Below are 25,812 nucleotides of genomic sequence, written 5' to 3' on the forward strand. Positions count from 1 at the left end.
TACTACTAATTCTACTTCTACCACCACCACCACTTCTGCTACTACTACTAGTTCTACTACACTGCAAAACTACGGTGTTGATTTAGCACCAGCACGGAAATCATATATGTCCACACCAGAAAAGTATTGAAACAACACCAGTTTAGAATCCAACCAATGCTGTTTTAATACTAATTGGTGTTGCATAAACATCTATCTGGTGTTAGACCAAAACGAAACTGGTGTTGTTTAAAACTTCTATGGTATTGACATATATAGATATCGGGCTGGTGTTAAATCAACACCAGAGTTTTTGGTGTGTATTGCTACTAATACTACTACTATCGAAATTTTCCTCACTCGTTTCGATCTCAACTTTTTATAACATTTACAGGCTGCAGCACTGTTCACGACTAGTTTACACACAGGTCACGACGAGTTAACAAATAGTTAACGAATTAACTGACTATTAGACGAACTGCTATTAGACCAAGTGGCAATTAAAGTAGACCAAATGAAAATTAGACCAAGTGACGATCAGCCAAATAGGGCATTAGACCAATTGGCTATTAGACCAAGTGGTCATTAGACAAATTGGCTATTAGAAAAAGTTGTAAATAGACGAAATGTGAATTGGACTAAGTGGGTTTAGCCCAATGATTAAACCAAATGATATTGGAACAACCGTCAGTAACCCTGATGAATAAGGTTAGCATAATTCATCCAAAAGTTCACACGATATTAGCACATACTCACCGCCTCCCCCACCCTGAACATAATTCTATGTTCAACAGCCAATCCAAATCAAGATTTCCATTAATGACAAAATTAAACATTAGTTCAATAGCAATTTCATAATCATAAGAATTTCTTAATGCATTTAGAACATGGATTTACCTGGGGCTACCGTTTCATCTGCAGTGGTGAGCTCTTGCATTGTTGTCATTGGTGTTGATGGTGGAGGTTGTGATGTAGTATCGGGTATTGGAGTCGTTAAGTCAGTAGTAGCTGGGTCTTGGCTTGGGGTTGCAGCATGGGTTGTTGTCGGAGGATGTGTGGTTGGTGTATCTGAAGTAGTCGATGGTACCACTGTGGTAGATGTGTTTGAAATATATATTGTATAGATCGTATACAACCATAACAACAAGTATCAATGACAACGTTTTATTATTTGCTTGAATTTGAACATTTAGAGAAGCTACATGTATGGTAGTGAAATATTGTGCATATGGAACATATTGTGTACATGAATAAGAAACATGTACATGTAAATCTACTACTACTACTACTACTACTTCTACTACTATTACTACTGCTGCTACTACTACTACTACTACTTCTACTACTACTACATCTACTACTACTACTTCCACTATTACTATTACTGCTATACTACTACTACTGCTACTACTATTACTACTACTACTACTACGACTTCTTCTACTAATACTACTACTACTAATACTGATACTGCTACTACTACCACCACCACTTCTGCTACTACTACTAGTTCTACTACACTGTTGTATAAACTCCTATCTCGTGTTAGACCAAAACGAAACTGGTGTTGTTTAACACTTCCGTGGTGTGGACATATAAAGATTCCGGGCTGATGTTAAATCAACACCAGAGTTTTGGTGTGTACTGCTACTACTACTAATACTACTGCTGCTGCTACTACTACTATTACTAAAAAAGGAAAAGGAAAGAGAGAAGGGTGAAATATTATATTATTTTCTGAATATTGTCTCAAAATCTATAACTAAATTTGATATTTCAATAAAAGTATCGAAATTTTCCTCTCTCGTTTCGATCTCAACTTTTTATAACTTTTACAGGCTCCGGCACTGTTCACGACTGGTTCACACATAGTTCACGACGATGTAACAAATAGTTAACGAATTAATTGACTATTAGACGAACTGGTATTTGACCAAATGCAGTTAGACCAAGTGGCGATTAAAATAGACCAAATGACAGTTAGACCCAATGAAAACTAGACCAAGTGACGATCAGCCAAATAGGGCATTAGACCAATTGGCTGTTAGACCAAGTGGTCATTAGACCAGTTGGCTATTAGACCAAGTGGTAAATAGACAAATTGGCTATTAGACCAAGTGGTAAATAGACGAAATGTGAATTGGACTAAGTGGGTTGAGCCAAATGATGTTGATTAACCAAGTGATATTGGAACAACCGTCAGTAACCCTGATAAATAAGGTTAGCTTAGTTCATCAAAAGTACACACGATATTAGCACATCGTCACCGCCTCCCCCACCCTGAACACCACAATTCTATGTTCAAAAGCCAATCCAAATCAAGATTTCCATTAATGATAAAATTAAACATTAGTTAAATAGCAATTTCATAATCATAAGAAATTTTTAATGCATTTAGGACATGAATTTACCTGGGGCTACCGTTTCATCCGCAGTGGTAAGCTCTTGCATTGTTGTCATTGGTGTTGATGGTGGAGGTTGTGACGTAGTATCGGGTATAGGAGTCGTTAAGTCAGTAGTAGCTGTGTCTTTGCTTGGGGTTGCAGCATCAGTTGTTGTAGGAGGAATTCTGGTTGGTGTATCTGAAGTAGTCGATGGTACCTCTGTGGTAGGTGTGTTTGAAATATATATTGTATAGATCGTATACAACCATACCAACAAGTATCAATGACAACGTTTTATTATTAGCTTGAATTTGAACAATAAGAGAAGCTATGATAGTGAAATATTGTGCATATGGAACATATTGTGTACATGAATAAGAAACATGTACATTTAAATCTACTACTACTACTACAACTACTACTACTACCACTACTACTACTACTACTTCTACTACTACTACTTCTACTACATCTACTACTTCCACTACTACTATTACTGCTATACTACTACTGCTACTGCTACTGCTACTACTATTACTACTACTTAATCTAATACTACTAATAATAATACTACTACTACCACCATCCCTTCTGCTACTACTATTAGTTCTACTACACTGCCAAAACTCTGGTGTTGATTTAACACCAGCCCGGAATCCATATGTCCACACCAGAAAAAGTATTGAAACAACACCAGTTTGGAATAGAACCAATGCAGTTTTAATACTAATTGGTGTTGTATAAACTCCTATCTCGTGTTAGACCAAAACGAAACTGTTGTTGTTTAACACTTCCGTGGTGTGGACATATAAAGATTCCGGGCTGATGTTAAATCAACACCAGAGTTTCGGTTTGTACTGCTACTACTACTAATACTACTGCTGCTGCTACTACTACAATTACTAAAAAAGGAAAAAGGAAAATGAAAAGGGTGAAATATTATATTATTTTCTGAATATTGTCCCAAAATCTATAACTAAATTTGATATTTCAATAAAAGTATCGAAATTTTCCTCTCTCGTTTCGATCTCAACTTTTTATAACTTTTACAGGCTCCGGCACTGTTCACGACTGGTTCACACATAGTTTACGACGATGTAACAAATAGTTAACGAATTAATTGACTATTAGACGAACTGGTATTTGACCAAATGCAGTTAGACCAAGTGGCGATTAAAATAGACCACATGACAGTTAGACCCAATGAAAACTAGACCAAGTGACGATCAGCCCAATAGGGCATTAGACCAATTGGCCGTTAGACGAGGTGATCATTAGACCAGTTGGCTATTAAACCAAGTGGCCATTAGACCAATTGGCTGTTAGACCAAGTGGTCATTAGACCAGTTGGCTATTAGACCAAGTGGCCATTAGACAAATTGGCTATTAGAACAAGTGGTAAATAGACGAAATGTGAATTGGACTAAGTGGGTTTAGCCCAATGATGATGATTAACCAAGTGATATTGGAACAGCCGTCAGTAACCCTGATAAATAAGGTTAGCTTAGTTCATCAAAAGTACACACGATATTAGCACATCGTCACCGCCTCCCCACCCTGAACACCACAATTCTATGTTCAAAAGCCAATCCAAATCAAGATTTCCATTAATGATAAAATTAAACATTAGTTAAATAGCAATTTCATAATCATAAGAAATTTTTAATGCATTTAGGACATGAATTTACCTGGGGCTACCGTTTCATCCGCAGTGGTGAGCTCTTGCATTGTTGTCAATGGTGTTGATGGTGGAGGTTGTGACGTAGTATCGGGTATTGGAGTCGTTAAGTCAGTAGTAGCTGTGTCTTGGCTTGGGGTTGCAGCATCGGTTGTTGTCGGAGGATGTGTGGTTGGTGTATCTGAAGTAGTCGATGGTACCACTGTGGTAGGTGTGTTTGAAATATATATTTTATAGATCGTATAAAACCTTAACAACAAGTATCAATGACAATGATTTATTATTAGCTTGAATTTGAACATTAAGAGAAGCTATGATAGTGAAATCTCGTGCATATGGAACATATTGTGTACATGGATAAGAAACATGTACATTTAAATTTACTACTACTACTACTACTTCTACTACTTCTACTACTATTTCTACTTCTTCTACTACTTCTTCCACTACTACTACTTCCACTTCTACTATTACTACTATACTACTACTGCTACTACTATTACTACTACTACCACTACTACTTCTACTAATAATACTACTACTACTAATTCTACTTCTACCACCACCACCACTTCTGCTACTACTACTAGTTCTACTACACTGCAAAACTACGGTGTTGATTTAGCACCAGCACGGAAATCATATATGTCCACACCAGAAAAGTATTGAAACAACACCAGTTTAGAATCCAACCAATGCTGTTTTAATACTAATTGGTGTTGCATAAACATCTATCTGGTGTTAGACCAAAACGAAACTGGTGTTGTTTAAAACTTCTATGGTATTGACATATATAGATATCGGGCTGGTGTTAAATCAACACCAGAGTTTTTGGTGTGTATTGCTACTAATACTACTACTATCGAAATTTTCCTCACTCGTTTCGATCTCAACTTTTTATAACATTTACAGGCTGCAGCACTGTTCACGACTAGTTTACACACAGGTCACGACGAGTTAACAAATAGTTAACGAATTAACTGACTATTAGACGAACTGCTATTAGACCAAGTGGCAATTAAAGTAGACCAAATGAAAATTAGACCAAGTGACGATCAGCCAAATAGGGCATTAGACCAATTGGCTATTAGACCAAGTGGTCATTAGACAAATTGGCTATTAGAAAAAGTTGTAAATAGACGAAATGTGAATTGGACTAAGTGGGTTTAGCCCAATGATTAAACCAAATGATATTGGAACAACCGTCAGTAACCCTGATGAATAAGGTTAGCATAATTCATCCAAAAGTTCACACGATATTAGCACATACTCACCGCCTCCCCCACCCTGAACATAATTCTATGTTCAACAGCCAATCCAAATCAAGATTTCCATTAATGACAAAATTAAACATTAGTTCAATAGCAATTTCATAATCATAAGAATTTCTTAATGCATTTAGAACATGGATTTACCTGGGGCTACCGTTTCATCTGCAGTGGTGAGCTCTTGCATTGTTGTCATTGGTGTTGATGGTGGAGGTTGTGATGTAGTATCGGGTATTGGAGTCGTTAAGTCAGTAGTAGCTGGGTCTTGGCTTGGGGTTGCAGCATGGGTTGTTGTCGGAGGATGTGTGGTTGGTGTATCTGAAGTAGTCGATGGTACCACTGTGGTAGATGTGTTTGAAATATATATTGTATAGATCGTATACAACCATAACAACAAGTATCAATGACAACGTTTTATTATTTGCTTGAATTTGAACATTTAGAGAAGCTACATGTATGGTAGTGAAATATTGTGCATATGGAACATATTGTGTACATGAATAAGAAACATGTACATGTAAATCTACTACTACTACTACTACTACTTCTACTACTATTACTACTGCTGCTACTACTACTACTACTACTTCTACTACTACTACATCTACTACTACTACTTCCACTATTACTATTACTGCTATACTACTACTACTGCTACTACTATTACTACTACTACTACTACGACTTCTTCTACTAATACTACTACTACTAATACTGATACTGCTACTACTACCACCACCACTTCTGCTACTACTACTAGTTCTACTACACTGTTGTATAAACTCCTATCTCGTGTTAGACCAAAACGAAACTGGTGTTGTTTAACACTTCCGTGGTGTGGACATATAAAGATTCCGGGCTGATGTTAAATCAACACCAGAGTTTTGGTGTGTACTGCTACTACTACTAATACTACTGCTGCTGCTACTACTACTATTACTAAAAAAGGAAAAAGGAAAGAGAGAAGGGTGAAATATTATATTATTTTCTGAATATTGTCTCAAAATCTATAACTAAATTTGATATTTCAATAAAAGTATCGAAATTTTCCTCTCTCGTTTCGATCTCAACTTTTTATAACTTTTACAGGCTCCGGCACTGTTCACGACTGGTTCACACATAGTTCACGACGATGTAACAAATAGTTAACGAATTAATTGACTATTAGACGAACTGGTATTTGACCAAATGCAGTTAGACCAAGTGGCGATTAAAATAGACCAAATGACAGTTAGACCCAATGAAAACTAGACCAAGTGACGATCAGCCAAATAGGGCATTAGACCAATTGGCTGTTAGACCAAGTGGTCATTAGACCAGTTGGCTATTAGACCAAGTGGTAAATAGACAAATTGGCTATTAGACCAAGTGGTAAATAGACGAAATGTGAATTGGACTAAGTGGGTTGAGCCAAATGATGTTGATTAACCAAGTGATATTGGAACAACCGTCAGTAACCCTGATAAATAAGGTTAGCTTAGTTCATCAAAAGTACACACGATATTAGCACATCGTCACCGCCTCCCCCACCCTGAACACCACAATTCTATGTTCAAAAGCCAATCCAAATCAAGATTTCCATTAATGATAAAATTAAACATTAGTTAAATAGCAATTTCATAATCATAAGAAATTTTTAATGCATTTAGGACATGAATTTACCTGGGGCTACCGTTTCATCCGCAGTGGTAAGCTCTTGCATTGTTGTCATTGGTGTTGATGGTGGAGGTTGTGACGTAGTATCGGGTATAGGAGTCGTTAAGTCAGTAGTAGCTGTGTCTTTGCTTGGGGTTGCAGCATCAGTTGTTGTAGGAGGAATTCTGGTTGGTGTATCTGAAGTAGTCGATGGTACCTCTGTGGTAGGTGTGTTTGAAATATATATTGTATAGATCGTATACAACCATACCAACAAGTATCAATGACAACGTTTTATTATTAGCTTGAATTTGAACAATAAGAGAAGCTATGATAGTGAAATATTGTGCATATGGAACATATTGTGTACATGAATAAGAAACATGTACATTTAAATCTACTACTACTACTACAACTACTACTACTACCACTACTACTACTACTACTTCTACTACTACTACTTCTACTACATCTACTACTTCCACTACTACTATTACTGCTATACTACTACTGCTACTGCTACTACTATTACTACTACTTCTTCTAATACTACTAATAATAATACTACTACTACCACCATCCCTTCTGCTACTACTATTAGTTCTACTACACTGCCAAAACTCTGGTGTTGATTTAACACCAGCCCGGAATCCATATGTCCACACCAGAAAAAGTATTGAAACAACACCAGTTTGGAATAGAACCAATGCAGTTTTAATACTAATTGGTGTTGTATAAACTCCTATCTCGTGTTAGACCAAAACGAAACTGTTGTTGTTTAACACTTCCGTGGTGTGGACATATAAAGATTCCGGGCTGATGTTAAATCAACACCAGAGTTTCGGTTTGTACTGCTACTACTACTAATACTACTGCTGCTGCTACTACTACAATTACTAAAAAAGGAAAAAGGAAAATGAAAAGGGTGAAATATTATATTATTTTCTGAATATTGTCCCAAAATCTATAACTAAATTTGATATTTCAATAAAAGTATCGAAATTTTCCTCTCTCGTTTCGATCTCAACTTTTTATAACTTTTACAGGCTCCGGCACTGTTCACGACTGGTTCACACATAGTTTACGACGATGTAACAAATAGTTAACGAATTAATTGACTATTAGACGAACTGGTATTTGACCAAATGCAGTTAGACCAAGTGGCGATTAAAATAGACCACATGACAGTTAGACCCAATGAAAACTAGACCAAGTGACGATCAGCCAATAGGGCATTAGACCAATTGGCCGTTAGACGAGGTGATCATTAGACCAGTTGGCTATTAAACCAAGTGGCCATTAGACCAATTGGCTGTTAGACCAAGTGGTCATTAGACCAGTTGGCTATTAGACCAAGTGGCCATTAGACAAATTGGCTATTAGAACAAGTGGTAAATAGACGAAATGTGAATTGGACTAAGTGGGTTTAGCCCAATGATGATGATTAACCAAGTGATATTGGAACAGCCGTCAGTAACCCTGATAAATAAGGTTAGCTTAGTTCATCAAAAGTACACACGATATTAGCACATCGTCACCGCCTCCCCCACCCTGAACACCACAATTCTATGTTCAAAAGCCAATCCAAATCAAGATTTCCATTAATGATAAAATTAAACATTAGTTAAATAGCAATTTCATAATCATAAGAAATTTTTAATGCATTTAGGACATGAATTTACCTGGGGCTACCGTTTCATCCGCAGTGGTGAGCTCTTGCATTGTTGTCAATGGTGTTGATGGTGGAGGTTGTGACGTAGTATCGGGTATTGGAGTCGTTAAGTCAGTAGTAGCTGTGTCTTGGCTTGGGGTTGCAGCATCGGTTGTTGTCGGAGGATGTGTGGTTGGTGTATCTGAAGTAGTCGATGGTACCACTGTGGTAGGTGTGTTTGAAATATATATTTTATAGATCGTATAAAACCTTAACAACAAGTATCAATGACAATGATTTATTATTAGCTTGAATTTGAACATTAAGAGAAGCTATGATAGTGAAATCTCGTGCATATGGAACATATTGTGTACATGGATAAGAAACATGTACATTTAAATTTACTACTACTACTACTACTTCTACTACTTCTACTACTATTTCTACTTCTTCTACTACTTCTTCCACTACTACTACTTCCACTTCTACTATTACTACTATACTACTACTGCTACTACTATTACTACTACTACCACTACTACTTCTACTAATAATACTACTACTACTAATTCTACTTCTACTACCACCACCACTTCTGCTACTACTACTAGTTCTACTACACTGCAAAACTACGGTGTTGATTTAGCACCAGCACGGAAATCATATATGTCCACACCAGAAAAGTATTGAAACAACACCAGTTTAGAATCCAACCAATGCTGTTTTAATACTAATTGGTGTTGCATAAACATCTATCTGGTGTTAGACCAAAACGAAACTGGTGTTGTTTAAAACTTCTATGGTATTGACATATATAGATATCGGGCTGGTGTTAAATCAACACCAGAGTTTTTGCTGTGTATTGCTACTAATACTACTACTATCGAAATTTTCCTCACTCGTTTCGATCTCAACTTTTTATAACATTTACAGGCTGCAGCACTGTTCACGACTAGTTTACACACAGGTCACGACGAGTTAACAAATAGTTAACGAATTAACTGACTATTAGACGAACTGCTATTAGACCAAGTGGCAATTAAAGTAGACCAAATGAAAATTAGACCAAGTGACGATCAGCCAAATAGGGCATTAGACCAATTAGCTATTAGACCAAGTGGTCATTAGACAAATTGGCTATTAGAAAAAGTTGTAAATAGACGAAATGTGAATTGGACTAAGTGGGTTTAGCCCAATGATTAAACCAAATGATATTGGAACAACCGTCAGTAACCCTGATGAATAAGGTTAGCATAATTCATCCAAAAGTTCACACGATATTAGCACATACTCACCGCCTCCCCCACCCTGAACATAATTCTATGTTCAACAGCCAATCCAAATCAAGATTTCCATTAATGACAAAATTAAACATTAGTTCAATAGCAATTTCATAATCATAAGAATTTCTTAATGCATTTAGAACATGGATTTACCTGGGGCTACCGTTTCATCTGCAGTGGTGAGCTCTTGCATTGTTGTCATTGGTGTTGATGGTGGAGGTTGTGATGTAGTATCGGGTATTGGAGTCGTTAAGTCAGTAGTAGCTGGGTCTTGGCTTGGGGTCGCAGCATCAGTTGTTGTCGGAGGATTTGTGGTTGGTTTATCTGAAGTAGTCGATGGTACCACTGTGGTAGGTGTGTTTGAAATATATATTGTATAGATCGTATACAACCATAACAACAAGTATCAATGACAATGTTTTATTATTAGCTTGAATTTGAACAATAAGAGAAGCTATGATAATGAAATTGTGTGCATATGGAACATATTGTGTACATGAATAAGAAACATTTAAATCTACTACTACTTCTACTACTATTACTACTTTTACTACTACTCCTACTACTACTACTTCTACTACTACTACTTCCACTACTGCTACTTCCACCACCACTTCTACTACTACTACTACTACTACTACTACTACTACTACTACTACTACTACTCCTACTACTTCAACTAATACTAGTACTACAAATACTACCACGACCACCACTTCTGCTGCTACTACTAGTTTTACTACACTGCAAAAACTCTGGTGTTGATTTAACACCAGCACGGAATCCATATATGTCCACACCAGAAAAGTACTGAAACAACACCAGTTTGGAATCAAACCAATGCTGTTTTAATACTAATTGGTGTTGTATAAACACCTTTCTGGTGTTAGACCAAAACCAAACTGGTGTTGTTTAACACTTCTCTGGTGTGGACATATATACATTCCGGGCTGGTGTTAAATCAACACCAGAGTTTTTGGTGTGTACTGCTGCTACTACTACTACTGCTGCTGCTGTTGCTGCTACTACTACTATTACTAAAATAGGGAAAAAGGAAAGAGAGAAGGGTGAAATATTATATTATTTTCTGAATATTGTCCCCAGATCTATAACCAAATTTGATATTTTGATAAAAGTATCGAAATTTTCCTCACTCGTTTCGATCTCAACTTCTTTTAACATTTACAGGCTGCAGCACTGTTCACGACTAGTTTACACACAGGTCACGACGAGTTAACAAATAGTTAACGAATTAACTAACTATTAGACGAACTGGTATTAGACCAAATGAAAATAAGACCAAGTGACGATCAGCCAAATAGGGCATTAGACCAATTGGCTGTTAGACCAAGTGGTCGTTTGACCAGTAGGCTATTAGAGCAAGTGGTCATTAGACAAATTGGCTATTAGACCAAGTGGTAAATAGACGAAATATGAATTAGACTAAGTGGGTTTAGCCCAATGATGATGATTAAACCAAATAATTTTGGAACAACCGTCAGTAATCCTGATGAATAAGGTTAGCATAATATATCCAAAGTACACACGATATTAGCACATAGTCACCGCCTCCCCCACCCTGAACACCACAATTCTATGTTCAACAGCTAATCCAAATCAGGATTTCCATTAATGACAAAATTAAACATTAGTTCAATAGCAATTTCATAATGATCAGAAATTTTTAATGCATTTAGGACATGAATTTACCTGGGGCTACCGTTTCATCCGCAGTGGTGAGCTCTTGCATTGTTGTCATTGGTGTTGATGGTGGAGGTTGTGACGTAGTATCGGGTATTGGAGTCGTTAAGTCAGCAGTAGCTGTGTCTTGGCTTGGGGTTGCAGCATCGGTTGTTGTCGGAGGATGTGTGGTTGGTGTATCTGAAGTAGTCGATGGTACCACTGTGGAAGGTGTGTTTGAAATATATATTGTATAGATCGTATACAACCTTAACAACAAGTATCAATTACAATGTTTTATTATTAGCTTGAATTTGAACAATAAGAGAAGCTATGATAATGAAATTGTGTGCATATGGAACATATTGTGTACATGAATAAGAAACCAATAAAATCTTCTACTACTACTACTACTACTTCTACTACTACTACTACTACTACTACTACTACAACTACTACTTCTACTACTACTACTTCTACTACTACTACCACTACTACTACTTCCACCACTACTACTACTATTACTACTACTACTAATACTACTACTACTACTAATACTACTACCACCACCACCACCACTTCTGCTACTACTACTAGTTCAACTACACTGCAAAAACTCCGGTGTTGATTTAACACCAGCCCGGAATCCAAATATGTCCACACCAGAAAAGTATAGAGACAACACCAGTTTGGAATCAAACCAATGCTGTGTTAATACTAATTGGTGTTGTATAAACACCTATCTGGTGTTAGACCAAAACGAAACTGGTGTTGTTTAACACTTCTCTGGTGTGGACATATATAGATTCCGGGCTGGTGTTAAATCAACACCAGAGGGTTTTTTTGTGTACTGCTGCTACTACTACTACTACTGCTGCTGCTGCTGCTGCTACTGCTACTACGACTATTACTAAAAAAAGGAAAAAGGAAAGAGAGAAGGGTGAAATATAATATTATTTTCCTAATATTGTCCCAAAATGTATAACTAAATTTGATATTTTGATAAAACGTATCGAAATTTTCCTCTCTCGTTTCGATCTCAACTTTTAATAACTTTTACAGGCTCCGGCACTGTTCACAACTAGTTCACACATAGTTCTCGAAGCGAATTAGGAAATTCCTCGCTTCGCTTGGGAAGCAGCCGCCAGGGCCTCGACAAGAGGCTACTACATAAGGAGAATACTCACCAGGTTGACAATATATATAATAATCTTCACAGCAATCATTGTATTCCTGACAAATGTAATCACAGAAACATCCTCCTGGTGCCTTTGTTTCACAGTACCCTTGACAGGTACTGATCCCTAGAGGGGTTAAAGAAAACGATGATATAACAATGGAAACTTACAATAAACTGTAAGTATGCTCATCCTCTGTCGAATCAGGGATGGTACCTTAGACCAAGTGACGATTAGCCCAATAGGGCATTAGACCAATTGGCTGTTAGACGAGGTGATCATTAGACCAGTTGGCTATTAGACCAAGTGGCCATTAGACAAATTGGCTATTAGACCAAGTGGTAAATAGACGAAATGAGAATTGGACTAAGTGGGTTTAGCCCAATGATTAAACCAAATGATATTGGAACAACCGTCAGTAATCCTGATGAATAAGGTTAGCATAATTCATCCAAAGTACACACGATATTAGCACATAGTCACCGCCTCCCCCACCCTGAACACCACAATTCTATGTTCAACAGCTAATCCAAATCAAGATTTCCATTAATGACAAAATTAAACATTAGTTCAATAGTAATTTTATAATCATAAGAAAATTTTAATGCATTCGGGACATAAATTTACCTGGGGCTACCGTTTCATCCGCAGTGGTGAGCTCTTGCATTGTTGTCATTGGTGTTGATGGTGGAGGTTGTGACGAAGTATCGGGTATTGGAGTCGTTAAGTCAGTAGTAGCTGAGTCTTGGCTTGGGGTTGCAGCATCAGTTGTTGTCGGAGGATGTGTGGTTTGTGTATCTGAAGTAGTCGATGATACCACTGTGGTAGATGTGTTTGAAATATATATTGTATAGATCGTATACAACCATAACAACAAGTATCAATGACAACGTTTTATTATTTGCTTGAATTTGAACATTAAGAGAAGCTACATGTATGGTAGTGAAATTTTGTGCATATGGAACATATTGTGTACATGAATAAGAAACATGTACATATAAATCTACTACTATTACTACTTCTATACTACTACTCCTACTGCTACCACTACTACTACTACTTCTACTACTACTACTACTACTACTACTACTTCTACTTCTACTACTTCTGCTTCTACTACTACAACTACTACTTCCACTACTACTATTACTACTATACTACTACAGCTACTACTAGTACTAAAACTACTACTTCTACTAATAATACTACTACAACTAACACTAATACTACTACTGCTACCACCACCACTTCTGCTACTACTACTAGTTCTACTACACTGCAAAAACTCCGGTTTTGATTTAGCACCAGCCTGGATTCCATATATGTCCACACCAGAAAGGTATTGAAACAACACCAGTTTAGAATAAAACCAAAGCTGTTTTAATACTAATTGATGTTGTATAAACACCTATCTGGTGTTAGACCAAAACGAAACCGGTGTTGTTTAACACTTCTCTGGTGTGGACATATATAGATTCCGGGCTTGTGATAAATCAACACCAGAGTTTTTGGTGTATACTGCTACTACTACTATTACTACTACTGCTGTTGCTGCTGCTGCTACTACTACTATTACTAAAATAGGGAAAAAGGAAAGAGAGAAGGGTGAAATTTTATATTTTTTTCTGAATATTGTCCCAAAATCAATAACTAAATTTGATATTATGATAAAAGTATCGAAATTTTGCTCACTCGTTTCGATCTCAACTTTTATAACTTTGACAGGCTCTGGCACTGTCCACGACTAGTTCACACATAGTTCATGACGAGTTAACAAATAGTTAATGAATTAACTGACTATTAGACGAACTGGTATTAGACTGAATGCATTTAGACCAAGTGGCAATTAAAATAGACCAAATGACAGTTAGACCCAATGAAAACTAGACCAAGTGACGATCAGCCAAATAGGGCATTAGACCAATTGGCTGTTAGACCAAGTGATATTTAGACCAGTTGGCTATTAGACCAAGTGGTCATTAGACAAATTGGCTATAAGAACAAGTTGTGAACAGACAAAATATGAATTGGACTAAGTTGGTTTAGCCCAATGATGATGATTAAACCAAGTTATATTGGAACAACCGTCAGTAATCCTGATGAAGAAGGTTAGCTTAGTTCATTCAAAGTACACACGATATTACCACATTGTCACCCCCTCCCCACCCTGAACATAATTCTATGTTCAACAGCCAATCCAAATAAAGATTTCCATTAATGACAAAATTAAACATTAGTTCAATAGCAATTTCATAATCATAAGAATTTCTTAATGCATTTAGGACATGAATTTACCTGGGGCTACTGTTTCATCCGCAGTGGTGAGCTCTTGCATTGTTGTCATTGGTGTTGATGGTGGAGGTTGTGACGTAGTATCGGGTATTGGAGTCGTTAAGTCAGTAGTAGCTGTGTCTTGGCTTGGGGTTGCAGCATCGGTTGTTGTCGGAGGATGTGTGGTTGGTGTATCTGAAGTAGTCGATGGTACCACTGTGGTAGGTGTGTTTGAAATATATATTTTATAGATCGTATAAAACCTTAACAACAAGTATCAATGACAATGATTTATTATTAGCTTGAATTTGAACATTAAGAGAAGCTATGATAGTGAAATTTCGTGCATATGGAACATATTGTGTACATGGATAAGAAACATGTACATTTAAATTTACTACTACTACTACTACTTCTACTACTTCTACTACTATTTCTACTTCTTCTACTACTTCTTCCACTACTACTACTTCCACTTCTACTATTACTACTATACTACTACTGCTACTACTATTACTACTACTACCACTACTACTTCTACTAATAATACTACTACTACTAATTCTACTTCTACTACCACCACCACTTCTGCTACTACTACTAGTTCTACTACACTGCAAAACTACGGTGTTGATTTAGCACCAGCACGGAAATCATATATGTCCACACCAGAAAAGTATTGAAACAACACCAGTTTAGAATCCAACCAATGCTGTTTTAATACTAATTGGTGTTGCATAAACATCTATCTGGTGTTAGACCAAAACGAAACTGGTGTTGTTTAAAACTTCTATGGTATTGACATATATAGATATCGGGCTGGTGTTAAATCAACACCAGAGTTTTTGGTGTGTATTGCTACTAATACTACTACTATCGAAATTTTCCTCACTCGTTTCGATCTCAACTTTTTATAACATTTACAGGCTGCAGCACTGTTCACGACTAGTTTACACACAGGTCACGACGAGTTAACAAATAGTTAACGAATTAACTGACTATTAGACGAACTGCTACTAGACCAAGTGGCAATTAAAGTAGACCAAATGAAAATTAGACCAAGTGACGATCAGCCAAATAGGGCATTAGACCAATTGGCTATTAGACCAAGTGGTCATTAGACAAATTGGCTATTAGAAAAAGTTGTAAATAGACGAAATGTGAATTGGACTAAGTGGGTTTAGCCCAATGATTAAACCAAATGATATTGGAACAACCGTCAGTAACCCTGATGAATAAGGTTAGCATAATTCATCCAAAAGTTCACACGATATTAGCACATACTCATCGCCTCCCCCACCCTGAACATAATTCTATGTTCAACAGCCAATCCAAATCAAGATTTCCATTAATGACAAAATTAAACATTAGTTCAATAGCAATTTCATAATCATAAGAATTTCTTAATGCATTTAGAACATGAATTTACCTGGGGCTACCGTTTCATCTGCAGTGGTGAGCTCTTGCATTGTTGTCATTGGTGTTGATGGTGGAGGTTGTGATGTAGTATCGGGTATTGGAGTCGTTAAGTCAGTAGTAGCTGGGTCTTGGCTTGGGGTCGCACCATCAGTTGTTGTCGGAGGATTTGTGGTTGGTTTATCTGAAGTAGTCGATGGTACCACTGTGGTAGGTGTGTTTGAAATATATATTGTATAGATCGTATACAACCATAACAAGTATCAATGACAATGTTTTATTATTAGCTTGAATTTGAACAATAAGAGAAGCTATGATAATGAAATTGTGTGCATATGGAACATATTGTGTACATGAATAAGAAACATTTAAATCTACTATTACTTCTACTACTATTACTACTTCTACTACTACTCCTACTACTACTACTTCCACTACTACTACTTCCACCACCACTTCTACTACTACTACTACTACTCCTACTACTTCAACTAATACTAGTACTACAAATACTACCACGACCACCACTTCTGCTGCTACTACTAGTTTTACTACACTGCAAAAACTCTGGTGTTAATTTAACACCAGCACGGAATCCATATATGTCCACACCAGAAAAGTACTGAAACAACACCAGTTTGGAATCAAACCAATGCTGTTTTAATACTAATTGGTGTTGTATAAACACCTTTCTGGTGTTAGACCAAAACCAAACTGGTGTTGTTTAACACTTCTCTGGTGTGGACATATATACATTCCGGGCTGGTGTTAAATCAACACCAGAGTTTTTGGTGTGTACTGCTGCTACTACTACTACTGCTGCTGCTGTTGCTGCTACTACTACTATTACTAAAATAGGGAAAAAGGAAAGAGAGAAGGGTGAAATATTATATTATTTTCTGAATATTGTCCCCAGATCTATAACCAAATTTGATATTTGATAAAAGTATCGAAATTTTCCTCACTCGTTTCGATCTCAACTTCTTATAACATTTACAGGCTGCAGCACTGTTCACGACTAGTTTACACACAGGTCACGACGAGTTAAAAAATAGTTAACGAATTAACTAACTATTAGACGAACTGGTATTAGACCAAATGAAAATTAGACCAAGTGACGATCAGCCAAATAGGGCATTAGACCAATTGGCTGTTAGACCAAGTGGTCGTTTGACCAGTAGGCTATTAGAGCAAGTGGTCATTAGACAAATTGGCTATTAGACCAAGTGGTAAATAGACGAAATATGAATTAGACTAAGTTGGTTTAGCCCAATGATGATGATTAAACCAAGTGATATTGGAACAACTGTCAGTAATCCTGATGAATAAGGTTAGCATAATATATCCAAAGTACACACGATATTAGCACATAGTCACCGCCTCCCCCATCCTGAACACCACAATTCTATGTTCAACAGCTAATCCAAATCAAGATTTCCATTAATGACAAAATTAAACATTAGTTCAATAGTAATTTTATAATCATAAGAAAATTTTAATGCATTCGGGACATAAATTTACCTGGGGCTACCGTTTCATCCGCAGTGGTGAGCTCTTGCATTGTTGTCATTGGTGTTGATGGTGGATGTTGTGACGAAGCATCGGGTATTGGAGTCGTTAAGTCAGTAGTAGCTGGGTCTTGGCTTGGGGTCGCAGCATCAGTTGTTGTCGGAGGATTTGTGGTTGGTTTATCTGAAGTAGTCGATGGTACCACTGTGGTAGGTGTGTTTGAAATATATATTGTATAGATCGTATACAACCATAACAACAAGTATCAATGACAATGTTTTATTATTAGCTTGAATTTGAACAATAAGAGAAGCTATGATAATGAAATTGTGTGCATATGGAACATATTGTGTACATGAATAAGAAACATTTAAATCTACTACTACTTCTACTACTATTACTACTTTTACTACTACTCCTACTACTACTACTTCTACTACTACTACTTCCACTACTGCTACTTCCACCACCACTTCTACTACTACTACTACTACTACTACTACTCCTACTACTTCAACTAATACTAGTACTACAAATACTACCACGACCACCACTTCTGCTGCTACTACTAGTTTTACTACACTGCAAAAACTCTGGTGTTGATTTAACACCAGCACGGAATCCATATATGTCCACACCAGAAAAGTACTGAAACAACACCAGTTTGGAATCAAACCAATGCTGTTTTAATACTAATTGGTGTTGTATAAACACCTTTCTGGTGTTAGACCAAAACCAAACTGGTGTTGTTTAACACTTCTCTGGTGTGGACATATATACATTCCGGGCTGGTGTTAAATCAACACCAGAGTTTTTGGTGTGTACTGCTGCTACTACTACTACTGCTGCTGCTGTTGCTGCTACTACTACTATTACTAAAATAGGGAAAAAGGAAAGAGAGAAGGGTGAAATATTATATTATTTTCTGAATATTGTCCCCAGATCTATAACCAAATTTGATATTTTGATAAAAGTATCGAAATTTTCCTCACTCGTTTCGATCTCAACTTTTTATAACATTTACAGGCTGCAGCACTGTTCAAGACTAGTTTACACACAGGTCACGACGAGTTAACAAATAGTTAACGAATTAACTAACTATTAGACGAACTGGTATTAGACCAAATGAAAATAAGACCAAGTGACGATCAGCCAAATAGGGCATTAGACCAATTGGCTGTTAGACCAAGTGGTCGTTTGACCAGTAGGCTATTAGAGCAAGTGGTCATTAGACAAATTGGCTATTAGACCAAGTGGTAAATAGACGAAATATGAATTAGACTAAGTTGGTTTAGCCCAATGATGATGATTAAACCAAGTGATATTGGAACAACCGTCAGTAATCCTGATGAATAAGGTTAGCATAATATATCCAAAGTACACACGATATTAGCACATAGTCACCGCCTCCCCCACCCTGAACACCACAATTCTATGTTCAACAGCTAATCCAAATCAGGATTTCCATTAATGACAAAATTAAACATTAGTTCAATAGCAATTTCATAATGTCAGAAATTTTTAATGCATTTAGGACATGAATTTACCTGGGGCTACCGTTTCATCCGCAGTGGTGAGCTCTTGCATTGTTGTCATTGGTGTTGATGGTGGAGGTTGTGACGAAGCATCGGGTATTGGAGTCGTTAAGTCAGTAGTAGCTGAGTCTTGGCTTGGGGTTGCAGCATCAGTTGTTGTCGGAGGATGTGTGGTTTGTGTATCTGAAGTAGTCGATGGTACCACTGTGGTAGATGTGTTTGAAATATATATTGTATAGATCGTATACAACCATAACAACAAGTATCAATGACAACGTTTTATTATTTGCTTGAATTTGAACATTAAGAGAAGCTACATGTATGGTAGTGAAATTTTGTGCATATGGAACATATTGTGTACATGAATAAGAAACATGTACATATAAATCTACTACTATTACTACTTCTATACTACTATTCCTACTGCTACCACTACTACTACTACTTCTACTACTACTACTACTACTACTACTACTACTACTTCTACTTCTACTACTTCTGCTTCTACTACTACAACTACTACTTCCACTACTACTATTACTACTATACTACTACAGCTACTACTATTACTAAAACTACTACTTCTACTAATAATACTACTACAACTAACACTAATACTACTACTGCTACCACCACCACTTCTGCTACTACTACTAGTTCTACTACACTGCGAAAACTCCGGTTTTGATTTAACACCAGCCTGGATTCCATATATGTCCACACCAGAAAGTTATTGAAACAACACCAGTTTAGAATAAAACCAATGCTGTTTTAATACTAATTGATGTTGTATAAACACCTATCTGGTGTTAGACCAAAACGAAACCGGTGTTGTTTAAAACTTCTCTGGTGTGGACATATATAGATTCCGGGCTGGTGATAAATCAACACCAGAGTTTTTGGTGTATACTGCTACTACTACTATTACTACTACTGCTGTTGCTGCTGCTGCTACTACTACTATTACTAAAATAGGGAAAAAGGAAAGAGAGAAGGGTGAAATTTTATATTTTTTTCTGAATATTGTCCCAAAATCAATAACTAAATTTGATATTATGATAAAAGTATCGAAATTTTGCTCACTCGTTTCGATCTCAACTTTTTATAACTTTGACAGGCTCCGGCACTGTCCACGACTAGTTTACACATAGTTCACGACGAGTTAACAAATAGTTAACGAATTAACTGACTATTAGACGAGCTGGTATTAGACTGAATGCAGTTAGACCAAGTGTAAATTAAAATAGACCAAATGACAGTTAGACCCAATGAAAACTAGACCAAGTGACGATCAGCCAAATAGGGCATTAGACCAATTGGCTGTTAGACCAAGTGATATTTAGACCAGTTGGCTATTAGACCAAGTGGTCATTAGACAAATTGGCTATTAGACCAAGTGGTAAATAGACGAAATGAGAATTGGACTAAGTTGGTTTAGCCCAATGATGATGATTAAACCAAGTGATATTGGAACAACTGTCAGTAATCCTGATGAATAAGGTTAGCATAATATATCCAAAGTACACACGATATTAACACATAGTCACCGCCTCCCCCACCCTGAACACCACAATTCTATGTTCAACAGCCAATCAAAATCCAGATTTCCATTAACGAAAAATTTAAACATTAGTTCAATATCAATTTCATAATCATAAGATATTTTTAATGCATTTAGGACATGAATTTACCTGGGGCTACCGTTTCATCTGCAGTGGTGAGCTCTTGCATTGTTGGCATTGGCGTTGATGGTGGAGGTTGTGACGTTGTATCGGGTATAGGAGTCGTTAAGTCATCAGTAGCTGTCTCTTGGGTTGGGGTTGCAGCATCGGTTGTTGTCGGAGGATGTGTGGTTGGTGTATCTGAAGTAGTCGATGGTACCACTGTGGTAGGTGTGTTTGAAATATATATTGTATAGATCGTATACAACCTTAACAACAAGTACCAATGACAATGTTTTATTATTAGCTTGAATTTGAACAATAAGAGAAGCTATGATAATGAAATTGTGTGCATATGGAACATATTGTGTACATGAATAAGAAACATTTAAATTTTCTACTACTACTACTACTACTACTACTACTACTTCTACTACTACTACTACTACCACTACTACTACTTCCCCACTACTACTACTATTACTACTACTACTACTACTACTACTACTACTACTACTACTACTACTAATACTACTAATACTACTACCAACACCGCCACCACTTCTACTACTTCTACTAGTTCAACTACACTGCAAAAACTCCCGTGTTGATTTTACACCAGCCGGAATCCAAATATGTCCACACTAGAAAAGTATTGAAACAACACCAGTTTGCTTGCTCTCTATTTCAATTATTTTGAGACTATATATCCAGTTTCAGATAAGTACATAAAAAAATTTCAGCTCTCCCTTTTCGCTCGGATTATTAATGTAAGAAGATACCAAGTTATACCCAATTGTATTCATGATTTACAAAACATGAATAGAGTGTCCCGTTTTAAGTTTGAAATCTCATTTTCTTTTCGCGCTTGCATCAATTGTTTGTTATATACTTATACCGTTCATGATTAAAAAAAGTGTAAAGAACTTTATTTCTCTGCCTCAGCACCTTCTCTCTGGAATAATTTGCCGTTAGATTTAAGAATTATGCAATCACTGCACACCTACAAATCCAAACTGAAATCTTATCTTTTCTCACAGTTTTAGTTATTGGAACTTTGACACTCATCCAAACTTTCTCATTCTTTCTTTTCTTGTGTGCCTCGGAATAGAATATTTCTAGATAGATAGCGCTATATAAATGCCTATTATTATAATTTTTTCGGACGGAACGGCAAAAAAATCGCGCTCGCATTATTTAATCATTGAAATATGTATCATGTTAATGGCTAGCTGCAATTCGTCTCTAACAGGTCCCTTTTTCGACAAGGCCAGAACGCATTATACAAATTTCTACTCGCGCTTCGCGCTTGCAGTAATTATCTAGTTACATACGCATCTTCTTCCGGTTTACAAACATTGCCCACAATGTTCAACTGTTCAGGACAAAATACACGAAATTTCAAAATTGTTTAGCTCGTACCTCGCGCTAACACTATATGTATATGGCTTATGAAATTATTGCACATTTACTGGTATGTTGTTATAAGAATAAAGCTAAGAAATTACTGTTAGGATATGGGCGTCTTGCCCCCCCCCAAAAAAAAAGAAAAATATCACGAACAAAAAAAAAATGAGAAAAGGAAAGAGAAAAGAGTGAAATATAATATAATTATCAATTTTTCGCGCCAGGCCTAATTCTAGAAGCGAATTAGGAAATTCCTCGCTTCGCCTGGGAAGCAGCCGCCAGGGCCTCGACAAGAGGCTACTACATAACGAGAATACTCACCAGGTTGACAATATATATAATAATCTTCACAGCAATCATTTAGTTCCTGACAAATGTAATCACAGAAACATCCTCCTGGTGCCTTTGTTTCACAGTACCCTTGACAGGTACTGATCCCTAGAGGGGTTAAAGAAAACGATGATATAACAATGGAAACTTACAATAAACTATAAGTATGCTCATCCTCTGTCGAATCAGGGATGGTACCTTAGACCAAGTGACGATTAGCCCAATAGGGCATTAGACCAATTGGCTGTTAGACCAAGTGGTCGTTAGACCAGTTGGCTATTAGACCAAGTAGTCATTAGACAAATTGACTATTAGACCAAACGGTAAATAGACGAATTGTGAATTGGACTAAGTGGGTTTAGCCCAATGATGATGATTAAACCAAGTGATATTGGAACAACCGTCAGTAATCCTGATGAATAAGGTTAGCTTAGTTCATTCAAAGTACACACGATATTAGGATATTGTCACCGCCTCCCCCACCCTGAACACCAATCCAAATCCAGATTTCCATTAACGAAAAATTTAAACATTAGTTCAATAGAAATTTCATAATCATAAGAAATTTTTAATGCATTTAGGACATGAATTTACCTGGGGCTACCGTTTCATCCGCAGTGGTGAGCTCTTGCATTGTTGTCATTGGTGTTGATGGTGGAGGTTGTGACGTAGTATCGGGTATTGGAGTCGTTAAGTCAGTAGTAGCTGTGTCTTGGCTTGGGGTTGCAGCATCGGTTGTTGTCGGAGGATGTGTGGTTGGTGTATCTGAAGTAGTCGATGGTACCACTGTGGTAGGTGTGTTTGAAATATATATTTTATAGATCGTATAAAACCTTAACAACAAGTATCAATGACAATGATTTATTATTAGCTTGAATTTGAACATTAAGAGAAGCTATGATAGTGAAATTTCGTGCATATGGAACATATTGTGTACATGGATAAGAAACATGTACATTTAAATTTACTACTACTACTACTTCTACTACTTCTACTACTATTTCTACTTCTTCTACTACTTCTTCCACTACTACTACTTCCACTTCTACTATTACTACTATACTACTACTGCTACTACTATTACTACTACTACCACTACTACTTCTACTAATAATACTACTACTACTAATTCTACTTCTACTACCACCACCACTTCTGCTACTACTACTAGTTCTACTACACTGCAAAACTACGGTGTTGATTTAGCACCAGCACGGAAATCATATATGTCCACACCAGAAAAGTATTGAAACAACACCAGTTTAGAATCCAACCAATGCTGTTTTAATACTAATTGGTGTTGCATAAACATCTATCTGGTGTTAGACCAAAACGAAACTGGTGTTGTTTAAAACTTCTATGGTATTGACATATATAGATATCGGGCTTATGTTAAATCAACACCAGAGTTTTTGGTGTGTATTGCTACTAATACTACTACTATCAAAATTTTCCTCACTCGTTTCGATCTCAACTTTTTATAACATTTACAGGCTGCAGCACTGTTCACGACTAGTTTACACACAGGTCACGACGAGTTAACAAATAGTTAACGAATTAACTGACTATTAGACGAACTGCTATTAGACCAAGTGGCAATTAAAGTAGACCAAATGAAAATTAGACCAAGTGACGATCAGCCAAATAGGGCATTAGACCAATTGGCTATTAGACCAAGTGGTCATTAGACAAATTGGCTATTAGAAAAAGTTGTAAATAGACGAAATGTGAATTGGACTAAGTGGGTTTAGCCCAATGATTAAACCAAATGATATTGGAACAACCGTCAGTAACCCTGATGAATAAGGTTAGCATAATTCATCCAAAAGTTCACACGATATTAGCACATACTCACCGCCTCCCCCACCCTGAACATAATTCTATGTTCAACAGCCAATCCAAATCAAGATTTCCATTAATGACAAAATTAAACATTAGTTCAATAGCAATTTCATAATCATAAGAATTTCTTAATGCATTTAGAACATGGATTTACCTGGGGCTACCGTTTCATCTGCAGTGGTGAGCTCTTGCATTGTTGTCATTGGTGTTGATGGTGGAGGTTGTGATGTAGTATCGGGTATTGGAGTCGTTAAGTCAGTAGTAGCTGGGTCTTGGCTTGGGGTCGCAGCATCAGTTGTTGTCGGAGGATTTGTGGTTGGTTTATCTGAAGTAGTCGATGGTACCACTGTGGTAGGTGTGTTTGAAATATATATTGTATAGATCGTATACAACCATAACAACAAGTATCAATGAGAATGTTTTATTATTAGCTTGAATTTGAACAATAAGAGAAGCTATGATAATGAAATTGTGTGCATATGGAACATATTGTGTACATGAATAAGAAACATTTAAATCTACTACTACTTCTACTACTATTACTACTTTTACTACTACTCCTACTACTACTACTTCTACTACTACTACTTCCACTACTGCTACTTCCACCACCACTTCTACTACTACTACTACTACTACTACTACTACTACTCCTACTACTTCAACTAATACTAGTACTACAAATACTACCACGACCACCACTTCTGCTGCTACTACTAGTTTTACTACACTGCAAAAACTCTGGTGTTGATTTAACACCAGCACGGAATCCATAGATGTCCACACCAGAAAAGTACTGAAACAACACCAGTTTGGAATCAAACCAATGCTGTTTTAATACTAATTGGTGTTGTATAAACACCTTTCTGGTGTTAGACCAAAACCAAACTGGTGTTGTTTAACACTTCTCTGGTGTGGACATATATACATTCCGGGCTGGTGTTAAATCAACACCAGAGTTTTTGGTGTGTACTGCTGCTACTACTACTACTGCTGCTGCTGTTGCTGCTACTACTACTATTACTAAAATAGGGAAAAAGGAAAGAGAGAAGGGTGAAATATTATATTATTTTCTGAATATTGTCCCCAGATCTATAACCAAATT

General features: G+C 36.7%; 1 protein-coding gene across 1 annotated transcript; it reads right to left on the bottom strand.

Annotated features, from left to right (window-relative positions):
• Positions 1-2,373: 2,373 nt before the first annotated feature.
• LOC121431156 (mucin-2-like) lies at positions 2,374-13,528 on the bottom strand. The gene is made up of 9 exons (XM_041628662.1): positions 13,364-13,528; positions 12,746-12,862; positions 11,589-11,780; positions 10,032-10,223; positions 8,627-8,818; positions 6,972-7,163; positions 5,457-5,648; positions 4,052-4,243; positions 2,374-2,582 (listed from the first exon to the last, which is right to left on the bottom strand). The coding sequence occupies exons 1-9, from the start codon at positions 13,410-13,412 to the stop codon at positions 2,374-2,376; spliced, it is 1,527 nt and encodes a 508-aa protein (XP_041484596.1). The 5' UTR covers positions 13,413-13,528.
• Between the last annotated feature and the right edge of the window lie 12,284 nt (positions 13,529-25,812).

The sequence above is a fragment of the Lytechinus variegatus genome, chromosome 17, assembly GCF_018143015.1.
Source record: "Lytechinus variegatus isolate NC3 chromosome 17, Lvar_3.0, whole genome shotgun sequence".
Taxonomy (NCBI): domain Eukaryota; kingdom Metazoa; phylum Echinodermata; class Echinoidea; order Temnopleuroida; family Toxopneustidae; genus Lytechinus; species Lytechinus variegatus.